This window comes from Acanthaster planci, linkage group LG11 (genome assembly GCF_054643075.1).
Source record: "Acanthaster planci isolate LZ-2023a linkage group LG11, COTS_SCS, whole genome shotgun sequence".
NCBI lineage: Eukaryota > Metazoa > Echinodermata > Asteroidea > Valvatida > Acanthasteridae > Acanthaster > Acanthaster planci.
The window spans coordinates 14,662,607-14,682,181 of NC_141787.1; the positions used below are offsets into that span (position 1 = coordinate 14,662,607).

General features: G+C 44.3%; 1 protein-coding gene across 3 annotated transcripts in view; it reads right to left on the reverse strand.

Annotated features, from left to right (window-relative positions):
- The window catches only part of LOC110976318 (gamma-aminobutyric acid type B receptor subunit 2-like), a 50,782-nt gene that overhangs the window by 17,900 nt on the left and 13,307 nt on the right, over nt 1-19,575 (reverse strand). For all 3 annotated transcript variants that reach the window (XM_022229491.2, XM_087143204.1, XM_022229490.2), the window contains one exon: nt 3,158-3,307. In XM_022229491.2, the coding sequence (XP_022085183.1) occupies nt 3,158-3,307 (150 nt within the window). The remainder of the gene's footprint in view (nt 1-3,157; nt 3,308-19,575) is intronic.

Genomic DNA, 19,575 nt, shown 5'->3' on the forward strand with positions numbered 1-19,575 from the left:
CAGGTGCCATGTTATTGGAAAGGTATTTGACTGGCAAAACCACCTCCGGTGGGGGATCCTGGCGGTAGTAGGGTTCTCCAGGACACGAGGTCTCGCACCCAGAAATTTGCTAAAGAGGAAGGCAACTAGGGAAAAAACCCACATGCGTTAGAGCTAAGGTACAGGTTACGAACTAGGCCTACATGACACCGATGACGGCTGACTCCGCATTAAATTGAATAAGGAATGCTCGCTGAATTTTAACAGCCACGCCATTATTCAAAAACGTAGGGATTTCCTCCTTTTTAATTTTAATCCCATCATTTGAAGGAAACAAGACAAATATTCACACCCGTAGAATGCTCTATATGCAGCAAACCCACTTGGGACACATCAAGACCAATTTTGCTGCTGTTGAATGATGGATTGCCCGGGTTAACAGGATTACATGCCCAAGTTGAAGATCTCATTACAAGATATAATACATTTCCGACTGAACGTCCCATTACGGAAATACACCCCAATCGACGATCGCATTACAAAAATATACCCCGAGGGAGAGGTAATAAACCCGCGGGGCGCTGCACGGAACTAGGGATGTCATCACGGCGTACGTGCGTTTGGTACCGGTATGCGGTACGCTGGACAAGGTGTGATGTTCACGGAACGGGCTTCCGCAAGTATGACGCTCTTCGTGCCACTGCCTTGCTGTGAGCCAGGGAAAATTTCACTTGAACAAAGGTGTCCGAATCTGTTTCTGGCTGTTATGCGAAGGGAATGCCTTTGAGACAAAACCCGACTCAATGCATGGATGTGCAACCGCGTTGCAAATTCCCCACAGATTTTCAGATCAACACTGATCCGTTTTGCCAAACACACTGACGGAATCCGCTCTGGCACCGTAATAGTACATTGTGCAATGATTGCTACAAAAAATCGCCCTCATTATAAAAAAATCGCCCAGCTGCACGCAGGCACGAATGCGCGTACATGAAACACGCAAATGCCATCGTAACCATATCTCACTTCCCGCCTCCAACTGTCAGTGTACAGCTAATGAACAATTATGTAAACTTCGACAGTTTAACCAATTCTGACGATCAATACGGGCGATTCACAATAGTGCGTCTCCAAGAGTTTCCAACGCGTTGGAAGGCGCGAAATTTGTTGACTCTTTCCAAATGCTCATTGGGTCGACAAATTTCGCGCATTGTGATTGGCCTACGTGTTACAAACTCCTGGAGGCGCACTATTGTGAAAAACCTGTATTCGTTTGGCTTATCTTGAGGTATAGTATCCAAACACAATTCACAAGTGTTACCGTAAAAAAGGACTGTTTATACGCTGAATTCCTATAACATCTACGAAGTAACCAGACTAAAAGGGAGTTAGTTCCAAGATAAAAACACACAAATGCCATCGTAACTACTTTGCGGTAAATGGTCGACCTAAGAGGGCGCGTCTTAAAAGTTGTGACTGCGGATGAGTGTAACACGTGTGTCTATGGGACCCGCGCATACTGTTACCACCTAGCGGCTGCGGCTACTTCTCATAGAATGATGTATCATTCCTTGCTGCTGTCACTTGGTAATCGGAGACGACCATCTGGTCAAACACAGTGCATATGCTATAAATTCTAAACCTCCCGTTTTTTCTGACCTATGTGGATCATTCTCTTATTTTTCTGACACTTAGCGTTGCGGGTTTTTTTTTTTTAATTGTGGTGTTTTTCCCTCCGTCGGGGATCCCGAGGCACGCACTCTGCAGCGGGACACGCGCTTTCACGTAACCTGCAGTATATAACACCAATGTTCGATAATAGCCAGAACGACCAAGTGCATTAGTGGAAGCTTAGTGAGATGACCCGTGTTTGCTCGGGATGGTCAAGCTTCGGTACCGCCACTAATGGACCAAAGCCCTCGCGCAAGCGTCCCGTTGTTATTAATTTCGTCGGCCACTCCAGATCGAAATCTATCCCGGCACACTGTGTTGCATTCAAATTTAATGGGGCAACGAGAGTGAACCGGGAACAAAGTGCAACGCGAAAGCACGACAGGCAATAAGTGACCTGCCCTTCGGGCCAATCATCCCTTTTTAAGTTCGATGGAAAACACGTTTATAGGCACTGGACAGAAGTTCCTTTTTTTTTGTGGACACGGGAGTTTCATCACGTTGACAAACGTAGTCATCACCATTAAAGTCACTCCGTTTTAAATCGCATCATTTCACAGTTCTATAGCCCGACGACACGGTGTCCACGACAGTGTGAAAACTGACAGTGTTATAACAAGACTAGTATGGCTGTGCAAAGGGGGATCCGGGACGGAGATACGGACCTGAGTAAGTGTCACGCTGTGCCTCTCATTCATTCCACTTTCTTCTTTTAAACTGAGTAAAATGAGGATGAATGTTGACTACGGTGCATCTGATTTACCCAATCCTCATTGCACATCGCTGAACGCTTAAAATGAGCTATAAATTCCATTCCCCGTTCGCTAAGTGTGCCTCGTAAAGCCCAGGGGAGGTAAAAGTGTGGTCCAAGAAATGGCTTGACGAGCCTTAAATGAGGCAGTAAAAAAGGTATAACGTTGCTGGCCTCAATAAGGTGGGCCCTTCCGATTTAGTATAAAAAGGTGATCTGTTTCGGAACCTTTTTTGTGTGTTCGCCAATAAACCTCGGCCGAACGAACATCTCTATCGCAGGTCACGCACGCTGATTAGGGCTGTTCGTCATCGGTTAATACCCCCATCTCTTCGCTTGAATTACGAATGAGGTTTTTTTGGGGGGAGGGCCTTTGGAAAGTTGAATACAGTCAATTATACCATCTTGGCAAGCATCTATCAATTAACCCTAAGTGGCGTGTAAACGTCAAAAGTTTGGCTTTACAATCAGTGCTGGCAACGAAAATGAGACACATTAATTAAGCACCTTAGGGAGCCTAATAAACCCCATCATAAACTATAATACCACAAGGCGAGGCATTCACGAAAGAAAACATTTGATTTATTTACCTTTGAAACCAAAGGCACTCCTCAGTAGTCGCTGAATGGAACGAAATTAAGTTTACTCGCATGGTCACAAACCTCATTTTAATATGAGGCGTCATAGGGCTAAGGCAGACGTGTATAATTAACGGCACCTCTTACGGGGAAGAGATGGAATCCATAAACGGCTCACCTGCACCAAGTTGTAGCGCCTGATCACCTCGTTGAGGACCTCCCCCACCCGGGAGTACACGGGGCCCCACGTCATCAGGAACTGAGGCTGGTTGTAAATGAAGTCGTAGATGACCTTTAAGGAAGGGGCCGCGGAGTTCTCGCCCTCCACCTGCAGGTTCGACAGACAACAACCATTTTAACCGGAGGTAAAAGAGTTTTGATCGTTCTGCTTGAAAACTGAACTCTGTCTGTGAGTGGTGGATAGTTCACGGAGAAGTCTGTTTGCTTGTTTGTTGTTTGGAGAAGACACTTTCACTTACCCTTGGGCAAGGATTATAGATCGGTTAATGTTTTTGCCGCATCAAATATTTAAAATGTAATGAAAGCGCCTATTAGAACGAGAAACAATGAAGATGATTCATATGCCTGGTGTAAGATTTATTAGTCTTCAAAAGTTAAAGACTAAAAAGCGGGCCTTTACAATCATTGCACCCAAAGGTGTGTGCAACATCCTTGGCACACCTCCAACTTTAGATACGACGTGACCGCGGAGCTCTCTATCTGATGGTTCCCATAAACGGATTGGCACTCATTGCAACGGCACTGAAAATAAAAAAAAGAAAACAAATTCTGCCAGGAAGGATGAGTTCCGTTTCACCGTCGTGACGGCGGTTTTTATTTCAGTCGATGAGCATTGGCCTTATGCCTCGTAATGCACCTTGTGATTTTTTTTGAAGCTGAGCACATTCGCTTCAGACAAAAGGCTGTGCGCTGTTGTGTCGGTGACGCACTTTGACAAGGCGGCTTATGAAGAAAATGATGCGTAATGTGTGCTTAGACACAATCCACTAATGGGCTGGCTTTTCACGATTTGTCTGGCTTTGACGACACGAAGTTAGCCGTTTCATGGCTAAATAGCGAGCATTTGGCCCTACATTTAAAGACGGTGTTGATAAAGACATGTTTAAAATAAACCATGATATATTGAATAGGTAGCTCATCCGTACATCACACGGCAATATTTATGACTACTTCGAAGCGCGCAAAACCATACAACACTTAATTACACCTTTACGGCGTTAATCTAATCTTTCAAAATGTAATCCTGCCTTTGTTCGCACTTGTTCCTCCTAACCTACGGGTAGCCTTCTTTCTTTATTCTCTCAAACCTTGGCAATCCATCAGTCGAGCGCATTTCACTATGTTTAATGCAAAGCGATCCAATTCAAGGTTTCTGTTTGGAAATTTCCAGTCGACTAGAATGAGTGCTTGGCGTCTCTGTCCTTAAGACTTTCGAAACATTGTCGTAATTTTTTTCCCTCAACGTTTTTCATCACTGTCCAGTTACTGACAACTTATTGGGTCGAACGCCAGTCGCTTCTCGTGGGCAGTCGGACATCCATCTCGAGTCCAATTGTCGTGGAGTGGGTACCGGTCAAGGATAACGACCTGTCCCTTGATTGGCCGGCCGACGCAGGTGACACGGAGCGGCCTCCAATTCATGCACGGTGCTCCAGATGGGGCCCTGCGCCACTACGTCCCTTCTCCGCTAATTCTTTTCCCGAGTGAGGATTTTGTTTACACAGATTGCTTAAGATTTTAAAAGGAGGCAAGGCCGGTTGGGTAATAGTATTCATAACTTTTTGAAGACTCGAACTAGCGAAGTAAACAGAAAAGGAATTACGGAGCTTACACCAGCACAGAAGTAACAAAACCTCGAACTACATCCGTATAAAAAAGTGAAGTTGAAAAAAAAAGCCATTTGTACATATGGGAAATCTGACAGAATAAACTTCGCACAAATTGAATATCCTCCGAGTTTGCGATGAGTGTCGATACCGATCGATACTCGATCGATATCCTCCCGTAACTTGATGTGCCAACCGCCCGAGGAAGTCAGCAGTGCACAAAATACACACCCTCGTCTTCCATTTGTATATCATAGTTTCGAAGTAAGATGGCATGAGGGAATGGATTCGAAGTAATCAAATACGAATAGATGGCCCGTCGATACCACCAGAAGGATGGAAATTACACCGTCTCAGCAATTATTGCTGCGCTTGCCTCTTGATTACAAATGCTTTACTGTTTCCTGGATGTTTGCCCCGATTTCCCTTCGACTTGCTGCTGACACAGTTTATCATTTTCTAGGAATAATTTATATTTTCTTCTATTGCGAGGAGGGCCTACATGCTATCTACAATAGGCCTACACCACAACCGGGAAAATAAATAGAACGCGCCAGTTCGTGCCTGAGAGCTTAGGGTTAGTAGTGGTGTGGTGAGGGATGCATTCGTTTGGCCCGAGGGGAAACATGCACATGATTGAATAATGAAACATTTCTGCTCAAAGGCTTAGATGTATAATTCAAAAACTCAAATTTAGGGATTTAAGGTTTCATAAATAAATCAAAAACTGACAAAATTTATACATCATTCGAAATGACGAATGCACGGATATACCGCAGTCGCAACCCTAGGAGTACGATATTTTGACAAGCGGCTCAAAATCAGACGTCAATTACTGTTTTCTGCAGTGTTCTCAAACAGATTATAAATAAGGAGGCTTTCTTAATTTATAGCTTCATTTGTGTTCAGACGATTTTTATAATTCCCGCTTTTAAGAGTGATTTATTTCTTGTTGGTACCCAGCCAAACCAAAGAATGTATCAACAGCTTGACTGATACATTACACATACAATAGGATGCTAAATTTGAATCTCAGCAGCACCGTGTTTTTCTCAGCATCTTAACTACAGAATTTTTTTCAGAGCACTTTACGATCACAAATTCCACTTAGTATACTCCCTTTTTGAAAAGAGAAGAGAAAAAAGTTCTCTGTTTTCCTCCACGTCCGATTTCCCCTGCTGTGAATGACACATGCAGTGTTTGAATTACTTGGCAATGTTTAAACCAATATCGTGGGAGCAAATAACCGAAAGCTTACATCAGATACCCGAGGGCCAGGAAAAGGCACAGGGGAAATCGTGCGGAATACTTCCCCATCCAAGTTTGATATTGACACGGATGAGGGTGAATCGATAATTCTCCGAAGCCGGGAACGCCATTCGCGAGAAACCATACCCGTGTACATTTACCTGAAACAACAGTGAATCCAAGGCGACTTAAACCTGTCATCAGTAATTACGTGCTATGTTCCCCACGGCCCCTTGGCGAGTCTTGGTAAAATTGGCATATCTTGCCCGATCCACGGTCATGCGGTGGCAGGCTTGTGACCGTTGATCGTCCGGGGGATAACAAGCGTGACAAACTGCCCAGACGGTGCCAGAGGGCCTCTGGGTTCCACACCGGTCCATCCTGGGCAAAGTGTGTGCATGAGAACATCCTTACGCGAGATACAGGTTTATGTGGGACGGATAGGTAGTGAATAGGACAGTGCACGCGAAAGTACTTGGAATAGACTGATTGCGCCCACTCAGTCACCTGACCTACCAGTGTTGGAGGTCTCGAGGCCGGCCTCGAGGCCAGTTTTGCAAAGCCTCGACCTTGGAGACCCCGGACTCGGCCTTGGCCTCGAAGGTTGTGGACTCGACTCTAACGCTGTACGTACAGTGGATATCAAATATCATTACACATGGCGTCCTCCAATAGCAAAAGTGTCAAAGATGTCATTTGCCGAAAATAGGCCGACGGTCGGTAGAATACTTAGACACCATGTTTGTTGATGTTTGATACCCACTAGGGCCTAATAGGTCGTGTGACTATTAGTGGGTGCAGTCGGTTCGTTATACGGGCGCGAAGTTTTCAGTTTTGCACTTGACATACGCGACTGATTGCAATTAGTGCAGGAGTATAAGAGTTGCATGAGAACATCTACATTTTAAATACATGAACGTGAATAACATTTGTACTAAGGGCGGTAATGGGAGACTTTGAGACACTGGTGGCAGCAGACATACCGGTCCCTTTTCGAGTTATTGCGCGTGCTCAGAACTATGCACGCATGCTCTGAACTGGTAAAAAGGACCAGTATGTTTGTAACAACTAGGGCCGTTTTCCAATACTCAACGTCGGCTCCGTCTCAGGCTTCAACTGTTTTTTAATAGCTGACTTTGAAGCTGTAAGCACAGTAATTAGTCTAATAGTGCCACAGAACGTCAAATAAGATGTAAGAGAGCAAAAAACCTACAGTAATCCAATTTGATTCAAACTCTTCAGGCCCACAATCGGGCATTGGTTTCGGGGACGAATCCTGAGACAGAGACGAAGTTGAGTATTGGAAAACGGCCCAAGCGTCTCAAAGTCTCCTATTTAAAGGCTGTTAACCTGCACTGGAGGCCGTTCGATCTAACATAGTACTGTATTATTGCACTTCATGCCTAGGCAAATACCCACCCAAATGATGACAAGGAAAGACACATCACAGACACTTTAAAACACCGTATCCGCACTGGACCCAACGCCCTGTAGGCCTACTGAAGGCCAAAGGGTTTGTGCGCATTCGGGCTGGCGAGTATTGAGATCACCATACGTGCACCAAACGCTGCGTGACCCGTACCTTGAAATTGCTCGTGTCCCACCACAAAGCAATGCACACCCCTGCACGCAGAGACCGTGCTTTGGTATCCGCCTTGAGCAGAGGCACCCCTTTATCGGTTGAAATGAGCCATGTGGGCCTGGAATATCCATTTTGTTGGTATTGACGCAACCGTATAAACTCGTGCATTTCATGGTCTTTCGTAAACCCGGGAAGTGCAGTTCCCACCAAGAGAGCCTCCTTAATACGGACGATTCACAATAGTGCGCCCCCAAGAGTCTGCAACGCGTCGGCCAATCACAACGCGCGAAAGTTGTCGACCCTTTAAAACGCGCCTTGGGTCGACAGATTTCGCGCATCGTGATTGGCCAGCACGTTGCAAACTCTTGGGGGCGAACTATTGTGAATCGCCCGTATTGCACCCTCTCTCAGTCCAGCAATGGGTTCCTAACAAGTAAAGCTTTCAACTTTGGGTATTTGCCTGGTATCTCCTTCAAATTTCGTGAACGCGTCTTTAAACGACTCAAACGCGCAGCGCCATACACGTAACAGACGCGAAGGATTTAATTCAATTTCAATTCAAGAAAACGTTTATTCCATACTCTTGTTTAAAAAAATACGTTGATAATTAAAGGAAAAAGGTACATAGAATTTTATAGAAATTAACAAAGTGGATAATCTTCAGAAAATACGTCAGAGGTCAAAGAAACTTGGTACATTGAAATTAGCAAAGTTGGATGTAAATAATTTTGTTTCAGATACAGGTGCTTAATGAAACAAAAGAACATTAGAACTTATGATAAGATGAAGAAAAGTAGTCCATGTACAAATGAGAAAAGAGCACGAGGCTGCAGGAAAAGCAGAGGCTTGTGTAAACAGCCCTTAAGACAGAAGACATAACAAGAACAACTCGAACAACTACGAGACAGCAAACAGGAACAAAACAAAGCAAACATAAAAGAAAACACGACGAACAAAACATAAAAGACATGACAATAGCTGACGGCAAAAGTTACAAGAATTGGAATATTTGATACCGACTAAAAAAAGGGAAATAAAATAAAAAGGGAGATATTAACCATAAGTACAGATGAAGATTAAAGCTATGTTACATAATGGGAAAGGATGGCTCTTTTATAATAGGTCTTAAACTGGCCTACGGACGACTTCGTTCTGATGTCATCGGAAATGGCATTCCATAAACGGGGACCGAAAAAGCGAAGGGTGTTCATTGAGTAGACGGTGCGAGTGAAGGGAACAAACATGGGTTCTGGTCGAGCTCATTGACCGGTGAAAAGTACGAAGAAAACGTACCAGAGAGAGGATTACTGATAATTATTTTTGAACGTGAAGATACCAGATTGTAAGTTACTGATGTCGTAACAGTGAGGGTGTCTAAGCTTGCGAAAAGGGGTGCAGTGTGGGCCCAAGAGTGTGACAAGGTGTAAGTACGAATGACCCTTTTTTTGAGTGATAAGCAAAGCGTTCAATTTGTTATTCGTTGCGCGAGCCCAAACGATGTTGCAGTCATTTAATTACGGAAGAATAAGAGAATTGTACAGTAAAACCAAAGAGGAAGTCGGAAAAAAGTATTGTAATTTAGATAAGACACCGATGTTACGAGAGACAATTTTGTTAATGGAAGAGATATGGTCTGTTCAAGAGAGGTTTTGATCGATGATTACACCCAAGAATTTGGCAGAAGAGACCCTATTAATAGAGATATTGTCATTAACAAGGAGGCAAGTGGATATTCTGAGAAAGTGACAACTTGATGAAGGAAATGAAATTAGTTTTACTGTGGTTTACAGAGAGTTTGTTGGCTTTAAACCATGAAGAAACCACACGGAGCTCAGAGTTGAGAGTGTCTACCAGAGAAGCAACGTCGGGGCTGGAGTGAAAGATGGTCGTGTCATCGGCGCAAAAGGTGAAGTTAAGAAGAGATAAGGAATTGTGACGATCGTAGATGTAAATCAATGAAAGAAGAGGACCAAGGAAAGATCCTTGGGGAACTCCATGCTGGATGTTCAAACGATCAGAATCACAATTCATAATGGAAGTACTTGAGTACCTGTTAGAAAGATAATGAGTAAACCATTGAAGTGGAATACCTCCGATGCCATAGTGATACAGTTTGAAAAGAATAGCATGATTGAGAGTGTCAAAAGCTTTAGAAAGATCAATGAAAACACCAATGGCATGTAGTTTAATGCTGAGAGCATTCGTAATCTTGCCGCCAAACTCAATGAGGGCCATGTCGGTAGAGTGGTTAGATCTCAAGCCAAATTGGTGGTCAAAAAGGATTTTATGATGAGAGATAGAACGAGAGGGTCGATTGTAGACAAATCGTCCAAGGATTTTGCTCATCCCCACTTTTGAAGATGGGGATAATCTTGGCGACTTTGAGATAAAGGGGAACAGAAACAGTTACAAATGAAAGCTTAAAGATATGACTTAGAGGGTCGGCAATAAGAGGCAGGGCAGATTTCACCCCACTGGAACAGATGCGGATACGAGGAAGTATTCACTGATGCCCGAGCGAATACAGCAGCAGACCCTAGAGCGGATTGTCATTTAAGGTTTTACACCACGACTTTGTTACAGCACGCACGGGCCTGATATAACCATCCATTGACCATTTAACCATCTCTACACCGGCTTTTTAATTCCCTGTCTGACTATACAAAGCACGGCATCGGCGGGGGATTTATCCCACGAGAACAAACTATTTCCCCATATGCGACCCATAAGCCATGAAGTTGGCAACAATTTAAAAAAAATTCTAGAAGAGGACTCCCTTATCGCGATTTCTGCCCTGTTAATTTCAACATCTGCGATCCGGGCACGATCTCGGCGTTGACAGCCAGAAGGCTTCGTCCCGTTTTGTTTCAGAAAAGCTGATCCAGACTTTATCAATGGCAGCTTACCACGAGCACGTAGACCAGATCTGTTTAACGTGTTTATTTTGCAAGGACACAATTTTAATTTACCAGGATACAGGAAGATAAGATTCCCTGCTTTGTCGTTTCAGCTGGATGAAGGAACCATTTCAGGCACCGTCTGCAACCCTGTCCACTCAATTTGGGCGAATTGTATTAATTTGCTTCTCAATGAAAGTTTCGAATATTGCAACCATTCACTGATGCACGGACAGATCAACTATGAGACAGACTGACAGACCTACGGACTGACCGAAAAAAGGGGTGACATCCAACCACAAGCTCAACAAGTAAACAAGGCACGAGCGAGCTTTGCGTTGTAGTCACTCCAAAGGATGGGAATGACTGGTTAATTGATAAATAAGGTTCGATCAATAACTGGAGAAACAGCAGCCGTGTCTATTGTAATGGAGCGATTGCTATGGTGACGGACGGGGCTTGTCAAAGAAAAATGACCTCGGAGGAAATGATTTAATGCCACACGAGGAGTGTGGCCTTGTGAAAAAAAAGACAAATTTCGAAGAATATCGCACAGGGAATTAGAACGTACAAAAACTGGGAGTCCTCACCAGCGGATTCGAGCTATTAATCAACGATCTCCAACCCTTTCCAAGATGGTTACCATTGTGCAAAGGGTCCGTGAGGCAAACGAGGTTACGTGGGCAATACCACCGCTCAAAAGTGCTTCAACCATTTTTTTTTGCATCTACAACTGCACACACTGCCTAGCCAGTGAACAAACACTTCGGTCGAAATTACGATTTGTATCCCCCCTTAAAACATTTAACCCGACAAGCAACTTATGGAGCACGGTGGGAGACGATAGGGACCACAAAGTTGCATTCAGTTCCCGCGTGAACCAGCAGCAGCCTCTTAACGAGGTTCGGCACGGGGGCGGTGGTGCAATTTCCACCCACTGCGGGCCACCCGAGACACCCGCTGATTTGATTCCGGGCCTCGTCGACCAGAGTTTCGGCGGCGATTACTCCGAACGGATCCTGAGCGAAGGATGTCCTCTGTATTTCATCCGATTGTCTTTCGAATTCCCTCAACAGAGGGCTGGGCTGCGGATGATTAATCGTGCTGTGAAAAACACGCTAATTTCTGCGCTGTTGTACAATGTTGTTAGAACCAAGACGACCGCTGTGAATACCAACAGTGTCTCCTCTTTCGGTACGGACCGCGTTGTCGCGTTCAAAGGGTTTTAAATTGGACAAATATCATGATTGCGATTTTTTTTCATTAGCTTTCAAGAACAGCAAAGCAAGGATCAACATTACCAATGCTTCTCACAATAAATTTCCCATATGTCACTGCTAGTAAAGACAACATTGTCTTCAAACTGTTATTTCGCACTTTCTTTACTGTGTAATCTGTGCTTTAGCTATTTACATGTTTATCATAGATTCTATTTATGCTCTTCTCTTACAGCTAAGCACATTTTCCCTTATTTAAAGCTTGAGCAATGTAGCCCTACATCTTACAAAACAACCAAAGTGCGCCCCGACAGCGTCCTTTGCCACGCAGTTACCACATACACCCTGTAGGCCTTCTGAAGCGATTCGGCCGTTGCTGCGGACGCAGATGTAAGACCAATATCTGCAACAGCTGCTTTTAAAATCTCTCTAATTCTAATGTCATTCACCAGGGATTTTCTTAGCAAAATTGGGCACGGTTACACGAGTTACAAAAAGTTCAAGGGATCCAAATGATGGAATGCTCATTGATCACTAAACTTAAGGACCGGGTATAGGGCTTTAGTGGCCTGATCTGGACAGCGGCGACAGATACGAAAGGAACTCATAATCAAATACAGGCTTCTTCTGACTTGCCTGTGATAAATTTTTAAAGGGCAAGTGACCGTCAAAATAACTGCTGTCCTCGACGAGAGAATTTCAGAGATTTGGGGAGAGAGTACACAGTATATAGGCCTGACCAGGACGACACGAGGCGCGGCGTAACTCGAAATACAACGAAAAATAAGAGAGCGGTATCGGATCGCCCGTACCACAGCGTCCCCTCGAGGATTTCGAGTCGAGTTGCACGCACAAGGCCTGCACGATTGATTTGATTTCGGACAGAAGGCTGTTTTGCCGTGCGTAATGCGAGCCCCCTGACGTGACATTGTTTCGATGGTCACGCTGTATTGACAAAACCATGCTCCAGGCGTGCATGAAATAACAGTGACGTTTCCGATTTTTTTTTTCATTTTATATTGAAAGAAATTGTATCGTGTACGGCTCCGTTTGTCTCGGAACCCACCGTCAGGTCTTTCTGTTGTTCCAATTTACGTGCTTCCAAATAAATGGACATCTCATGCTTGGAAAACCTTTCATCTCTCATGTTGCGATTTTCACCTACTTACAGACCACATGATGTTGCTAAAAAAGACCGTATTCGCGAGTCGGCCATTTTGGAATTGAAAGAGAGGAACATGAGAATAGAAATGATAGCCAAAATGAAAGTTTATCACATCTTCATGCCAATTTACATTCAGAATAATTTTTAATTTGTGATACGGTATGTTTTGAGCCACATTTAAAAGAAAAAAACTGAAGGTGAAGCTTGAAACCCGGAATAGTCTGGCACTACCCCCATTTAACAGATTACATTGGATATGATGGATTTGGGGAACATGATCAAGAACGATTTCCCGAATAATTACATATGCAGCAAGGTATGAGACGGAGAGAACCCGCAAGAATCTGGGGAATTCCTTTCAGACATCTTGGGGGGATGTGTTAAGTAACAATAGTCTGGAATGTGTATAGGGATTGGACATGTTGGGGGGTACCCCTCGGTCTCATTTCTTGCTGGGTATAAATAATTACAGTAAGGAAATCGTCTGTGTGATATAATTAGGAAATGACACGTTCATCGGTCTGTCAAAATTAAACTCTATGCGCCAATCTGAGAAGACAATACTAGAAAGCAGCCAACCTTCAGAGAAATGGAATTTACGTTATTAAAATAAAGTCTCGTAACACGTTAAGATTTTTCTGAATCTTGTTGCTGTGTAGTGATCTGGCTGCCTCAAACGCCGTCTTTTCTTTTTAACGTAATAGCACAAAGATTTCCAGGTCGCAAGAAGGAATTGAAGTCCAAGACAACGGCGGGCCAAACTCAACGACGTGTCCAGTGGGGGACGGGCAAGGGAAGTAGCGCCCAAGACAGGTTGCCATTTTTAAGGAAACATAAGCTCTTACAGTTTCAAAACGGTACTTCTAACTTTCCAAGGGTAGTGGGGAATTTTACAGATGAAAAAACCTGGACAGTCGTTCCCACAGAAACCAATTTTGTCCTCTTTCCTGGACACACCACTGGCAAAACTTTGTGGAACACGAAAGGGTTGACGTTTGAACGTTTAAACAGCCTCCCGATTCTAAAAGCGTTTTCTGTGTTCGAAGATACCGATATCAAAAACCTGTTCCCGCGAAATAACCTACGAAATCAAAGAAAGGAAGAATTTTTAAACACCGTATAGACCCTTTCGACCACAACGCTGAAGATCGCAAACATCACTTCAGGCGATCGCAAAGAGCGTTGCAGACCGTCAATGCGACATCGGAACGAAGGGGAGAACGTCTCAGTTTGCTTTGAAGACAGACTGTGACTCCTTAACGATCTCTTACGACACATGCTGTTTTTAATTCAGTGACTGACGGTGTAGCCCCTCATTACAGTCAAACCTGCCGGCTTTATGGCCGCGTCCCCGGCCAGCCAGCAAAAGTGCACGCAGACGCGGTGTGAGACATACACGACCCGACAACAATCAACCTATCTCACCGCCAAAGACAAAGTGCATAGTCTGTACTTGGTCCGAGAGATTCTAGGAGCGATTTGGCTTGAGTCCGGGGATAGAGTCTTGTGATGGCTTATCACCTTCATCGTGTGGCACACGTTTCACCCCTCTTTCTTCGCGCCTGGAGGTATCACCGGACCAGCGCCAGACCAGCGCGCGTAATTTGCCGCGGGAGCGATCTGCTCTATTTCCCGGCTCATTGCCGAGCTCTGAACAGATTATTAATGGGATCATGGCAGGGCACTGCCGCACAACTACAGAAACGAGTGAGTTAAGGACCAAAAAAAAAAAAAAATAGCACCGCGCTGTTCGACTAATGGTCTACAAAATGAGGTTATCAACTTGTCAGCAGCGGCTCAAAAGTGTCGGCAAGGTTCGCAAAGCGAGAAGGTGTGGTTTAAGCCTTGTAGCGGCATTCTCTTGTTGACTGCCTGGTGAAAATCGATCGTTGGTATTCCGCCGTGATATATACGATCTTGTCGTGTACACGTATCTCACTTTCTGCGTTACGTGTTGCGTGTAATGTGGCCGTTTAGGACTACACACGCGGCAGATTCAAAAGCGCGTTGGCTCGTGTTACGCTGGAGAGGGTTCTCCTCGATCGGCCCTTGTAATCTGTCGATGAGTTTAGATACTGCATAATTTATTTACTAAAATGGCAAACATGCATGACCTGGAACTACCTATGCTGCATAGTAAACAAGAAATCGGTTTTACCAGTCGGCTTCGTCGCGAAATAAAGACGATGCGTCTTGTTACAGATAGGCCTAAGTCATTACGTATATAGTACGGCATTTGCCGAAAGTCACCTCGGGCGACAGACGACCACATGACATTGTATCATTTTTCCTCAACATCAAAGATTTCACCAAAATTGTTGCTTTTGTAGAATGCAGTAAGTAAATGGAATGTCACTTTTGCAAGATTTATGAAAGGCTTCTTTCCAGTGTGCTTGTTTTAAGTAAAAGAATTTCTACTTCATAAATCAAGCTAAACGAAGAAAGCCGACGCGCCCATTGCTCCCGTCGATTACAAAACGGGCGCCATGTTCAGGAGTCAATGGCCTACAAGCCACTACCGAGTGCCACCTATCTACACAGTTATTTCCGTAAAAACAAAATAGCCACTACGCTATTAAATAAAATAGAAAATCCCCTGGTGATAGGTTGGGGGGGGGGTTGAAATTCATATTGACTTTTATACGAAGAGCATTCATGCGTTATCGACCGCGTATCTCCGGTCTGTGAGCTGTTTTCCCTCTTTCCTAAAGTCACGACGCTCAACCAAGCAGGAGAAACAAAGCGAATAACAACGTGGTTATACCTCAGTGGGTTGAAGGCCAAAGTTTCTGCCTTATTCATTTCGTGCACAAGTTGTACAAAGAGGGATTACACAGTTCCAAGTGCGGGGGAAGGGAGTGGAATCTTCGGAAAATGGGAAGCAAGAGATTAGAAAAAAAAATAATCCGGCCCGCTATTGTAGGAACAGAGAGTACAATACCTTTACAATACTCTTTCAAATAGAAGTTTTAATAAGTAATTTCTTACATTAATTAGATTTTGCCAGGATTTCAAAGATTCACCGATGATTTCAAATAATTGCATCAATAGTCAACGATGTTTGAACCTCATTGTTTTTGACTGCTTGACCTGGTTTTCTTTCCAGTCTATGAAGGCACTGTACGATAGGTTTGAGGTCTCAGTATAGCTTCGAGGGTCCAGGAATACTGAAACGAAAATCCCAATTTAGAGGCTTGACAATTTTTTTTGTAGCCAATTAATGTAAAGCCAGTGCGAGGCAGCGTGGGCAAGGCATGCCGCTCAAGGGAGAGAAGCACGCTGCTTGTTAGAGACACCAGACATCCGGCCTTCCTCGGTGACACCGACATCGACTTTCTGTGCCTTGAAGATGAAGGTAGTAGCTGTGAGGCTCAGGCTATAGGTAGCTAAATGACAACGCGCCGTTATCTTCATCTTGCCTTCACCATTGAGTTCGCCGTGCGAATTAGGACGATGCCGCACCACGAAAACACCCCAGACGCGCCTAATTTTTTCAGCCACAATGGCGAAGAGAAGGTCTGGCCTGATTCTTTTCATGACCGAATTAATAATAATCGCTGCGCATGGCAACGAACAGGGATTGAACTTGTGCGCACCGGGGGCATTATTTGCGGCTAGCCCTGAGAAGGAGGTTCGGTCGATTATTTAAATCATTGCTTTATGCAGTAATAAAAAAAAGTAGCAATTGCGAAGCGCTCCCAGACTTGCCTCTAGCCTTCCGAGCCTCTACACGCCGGCAAACTGCAGTACCCAAATATAGAGAAAGTTTGCTCCCTTGAACATAAAGATTTACGTCGGACGCCCCCGAAAGTGTCACTTCGGCAAAAAAAAAGACCAGAGTCTGTAAATTTTTATTCTAAAAAAAAAAATATTCTGATGGCATGACGTTTTTTTTTTCTCAAACTCTACGTTTTTACATGGAGTTATTGAAACCATTGATGTATGTTTGTATGCTGAAGAACAATTTCTGCGTGTATGAAATCGAAGGATGAATTTTTAGGGAGTTAAACAATATAGACCGTAAAGCCACGATGTTAGGATAACATCGGACGGCACTGGTACTGAATTAATTATTCAGTGGATACGGTTCGATACAGAAGGACATGGACATCACTGTGAAGATATTCTATAAATGTGGAATTTCAACTCAACTATACCTACAGAATTACTGCATTTCGTAGACCAATGGGGCGAAGACCTGATGTATTCATAACGACATAGACGTATAATCCCAATATTGATTTACCTAACAACAATTAAGTCGGGGAAGGTCATCTTGGCAATAATTACACTGAAAAAAAAACTAGTGTTGAATCAACACTGACGGTGCTGTGAACACCAAGTGGTAACGATTGGCCCTGTACTAAGGTGCACGGTCTTCAACCCCGAGGTTTACGGTCATTTGGACTGTAATTTTTTTCTTTTGGTCTGAAAATTCCGGCCCGACGCACAAACGTATCGACATCCTCCTGGCGGCGCCTTTCTACATGTACATTTTTCGGGTGCGTTGCGTACACGATGCATTCACGCATTTCACTTTCACGGACCTCAAAATCGACTCCCATTAACATAACACACGTGTGCATGCTGTTCGGCCGCCACAATCGCCCTGGTTGTGATTATGCAACAAATATGCAACAGTGAGCGCAAGACAGTTGACGTGCATTTGTAAGGCGCCTCAAGACAGACACGGTCAGGCATACGTTCCAGTGGTTGAGCGCAGGATGCATCTCTGACCGCCTCCATTCGATAGAGCAATTATTGCAGGGCTTAAAAGGGCATACATGCATATGTCATTTGTTTTGTCGACAGCTAATAAGCGAAAACAAATTAGCCGTGCCCAAATGAATAAGCATCGACGAAATGACGCACCCCTGGGGACAAGGACGAGACAGCCTCGGCGGGCTTCGATTTTGTTGGTTCCCGTTGAATGGTTTCAAGGTGGAATTTTCCCCCGCAATACACGGAACTATGACGAGCGACATTTTGTATCGTTGGCGGAGGGGGGGGGTGCCCTCTGCGCGGTAAGTGGAAGGCACTTTAATTTGGAGGTCCCTCTTGTCGAAAACACGCGGTTGTAAGGGGGGCGAGTACGGAGCGTAGTAGATGGGGCCGGCGGATGACCGAACGTTTGCTGCGCTGCTGCCTTCCGGTGGTCCTCAGAATTATTTAAACTACATACACAGCTGATTGATGTCCACTTGACTTCCATAGGGCATCATAGCATCTTAAGATCTTTTGATGCGCCTGACACGTCACACGTTGTGACGTCATCGGCAATTTTCCTTACACCGTGCGTCTCGCAGCCTGGCCATTTGTCAGCCCTAACCATGCCAACTTAACGAAATCCTATGGGATTTACACAAAACTTAGAGGGTTGTGGGTATCCCCCAGCGTCCAAGTTTAATCACTCAGAATATTTTTTTAGATTCCACAGAGGTAGAGTCAGAAGATGAGTGGTCAAAATTGGGTGGACTTTGCACCTAAAGGACGGAAATGTGATTATATAATTTGATTGTAATAATTAATTTGAAAAATTCAAGGTGTTGTTGCCGTTAGACGTCAGATTAAACACTGCTTAATGCCTTAGACCGAAGAAATGATGGAACGTCCAGGTATCCTTCTTGGGTACATCTTGGGTACACTTCGTTCTCCTTTTCTACCGGTAATGGACGTTAATGTAGTCTATATGGTCGCATAAACATATGGAGAGAATTTAAATGCTGGATTGTTTGCAGAGAAAATATCGAGTGATTGCAGAAAGCGTTCCGTGTCATTTTCGTCCGACGATTGCACGTGCGGTAATTGTATAGACTAGTCCAATTGCTTCGTTATGCGTATATTTTGAGGAAAAGCACAGCTGAAATCGTCAAACCCACATCATATCGAAAGTTGGTTACTGTTCTACGGCCCTTTTTCACGGGGCGTACACTGAACGTCACTCATGATATCGTTTAAGGTCATGGGATTATATCTATCCCAGCGAATGGGTATAGAGAGTACGTTATATACGGAAAATACAGGGTTTGCATGGCTGCCATCTTGCTGGCCAGTGCTTGTGTTCCACAGGGTATGCACAGAGGAAGTTTTCCTTAACAAAAGAACTGTCCTGCAAGATGGCTACCAAGCAACGCCTGTATACTCGAGTGTATCATACGAACATCCGCGCGTTAGAGGGGTATTACAGAACAGTGAACGCAGAATTTTCGGGCTCTTATCCCAGGAAGTTTTATTAATAATTGACGGCATCATTTTCCTTTATATATGCCGATTTTTTAGTTCATGGATCCAATACGACCTATCTGACGACTTGCCACCAAGTGCACCAGTCAACAGATGAACTACTCCGATCATGCATTGATCGTAAAAAAAGGAGACGAGATCAGGAATCACAACTATATCCCCGGATGATTATTTGGTGGCCCTGAAAATCTAGCGATCCTACATCTGACTAGACGCAAGGACGGCGAAGATGTAATGATATTTGACTGTGCCTGTCTCTCGAGAAGTCCTTTATTGATAAAATATTTAGCATTATATAAGAGCGGCAATTTTTGCACCGCATGTGCCAAGCATCAACTCAGCAATGGGTCCGTAAAGGAGATAACCCCGACCCCATGGAAGGAAACACCTCGTTTGC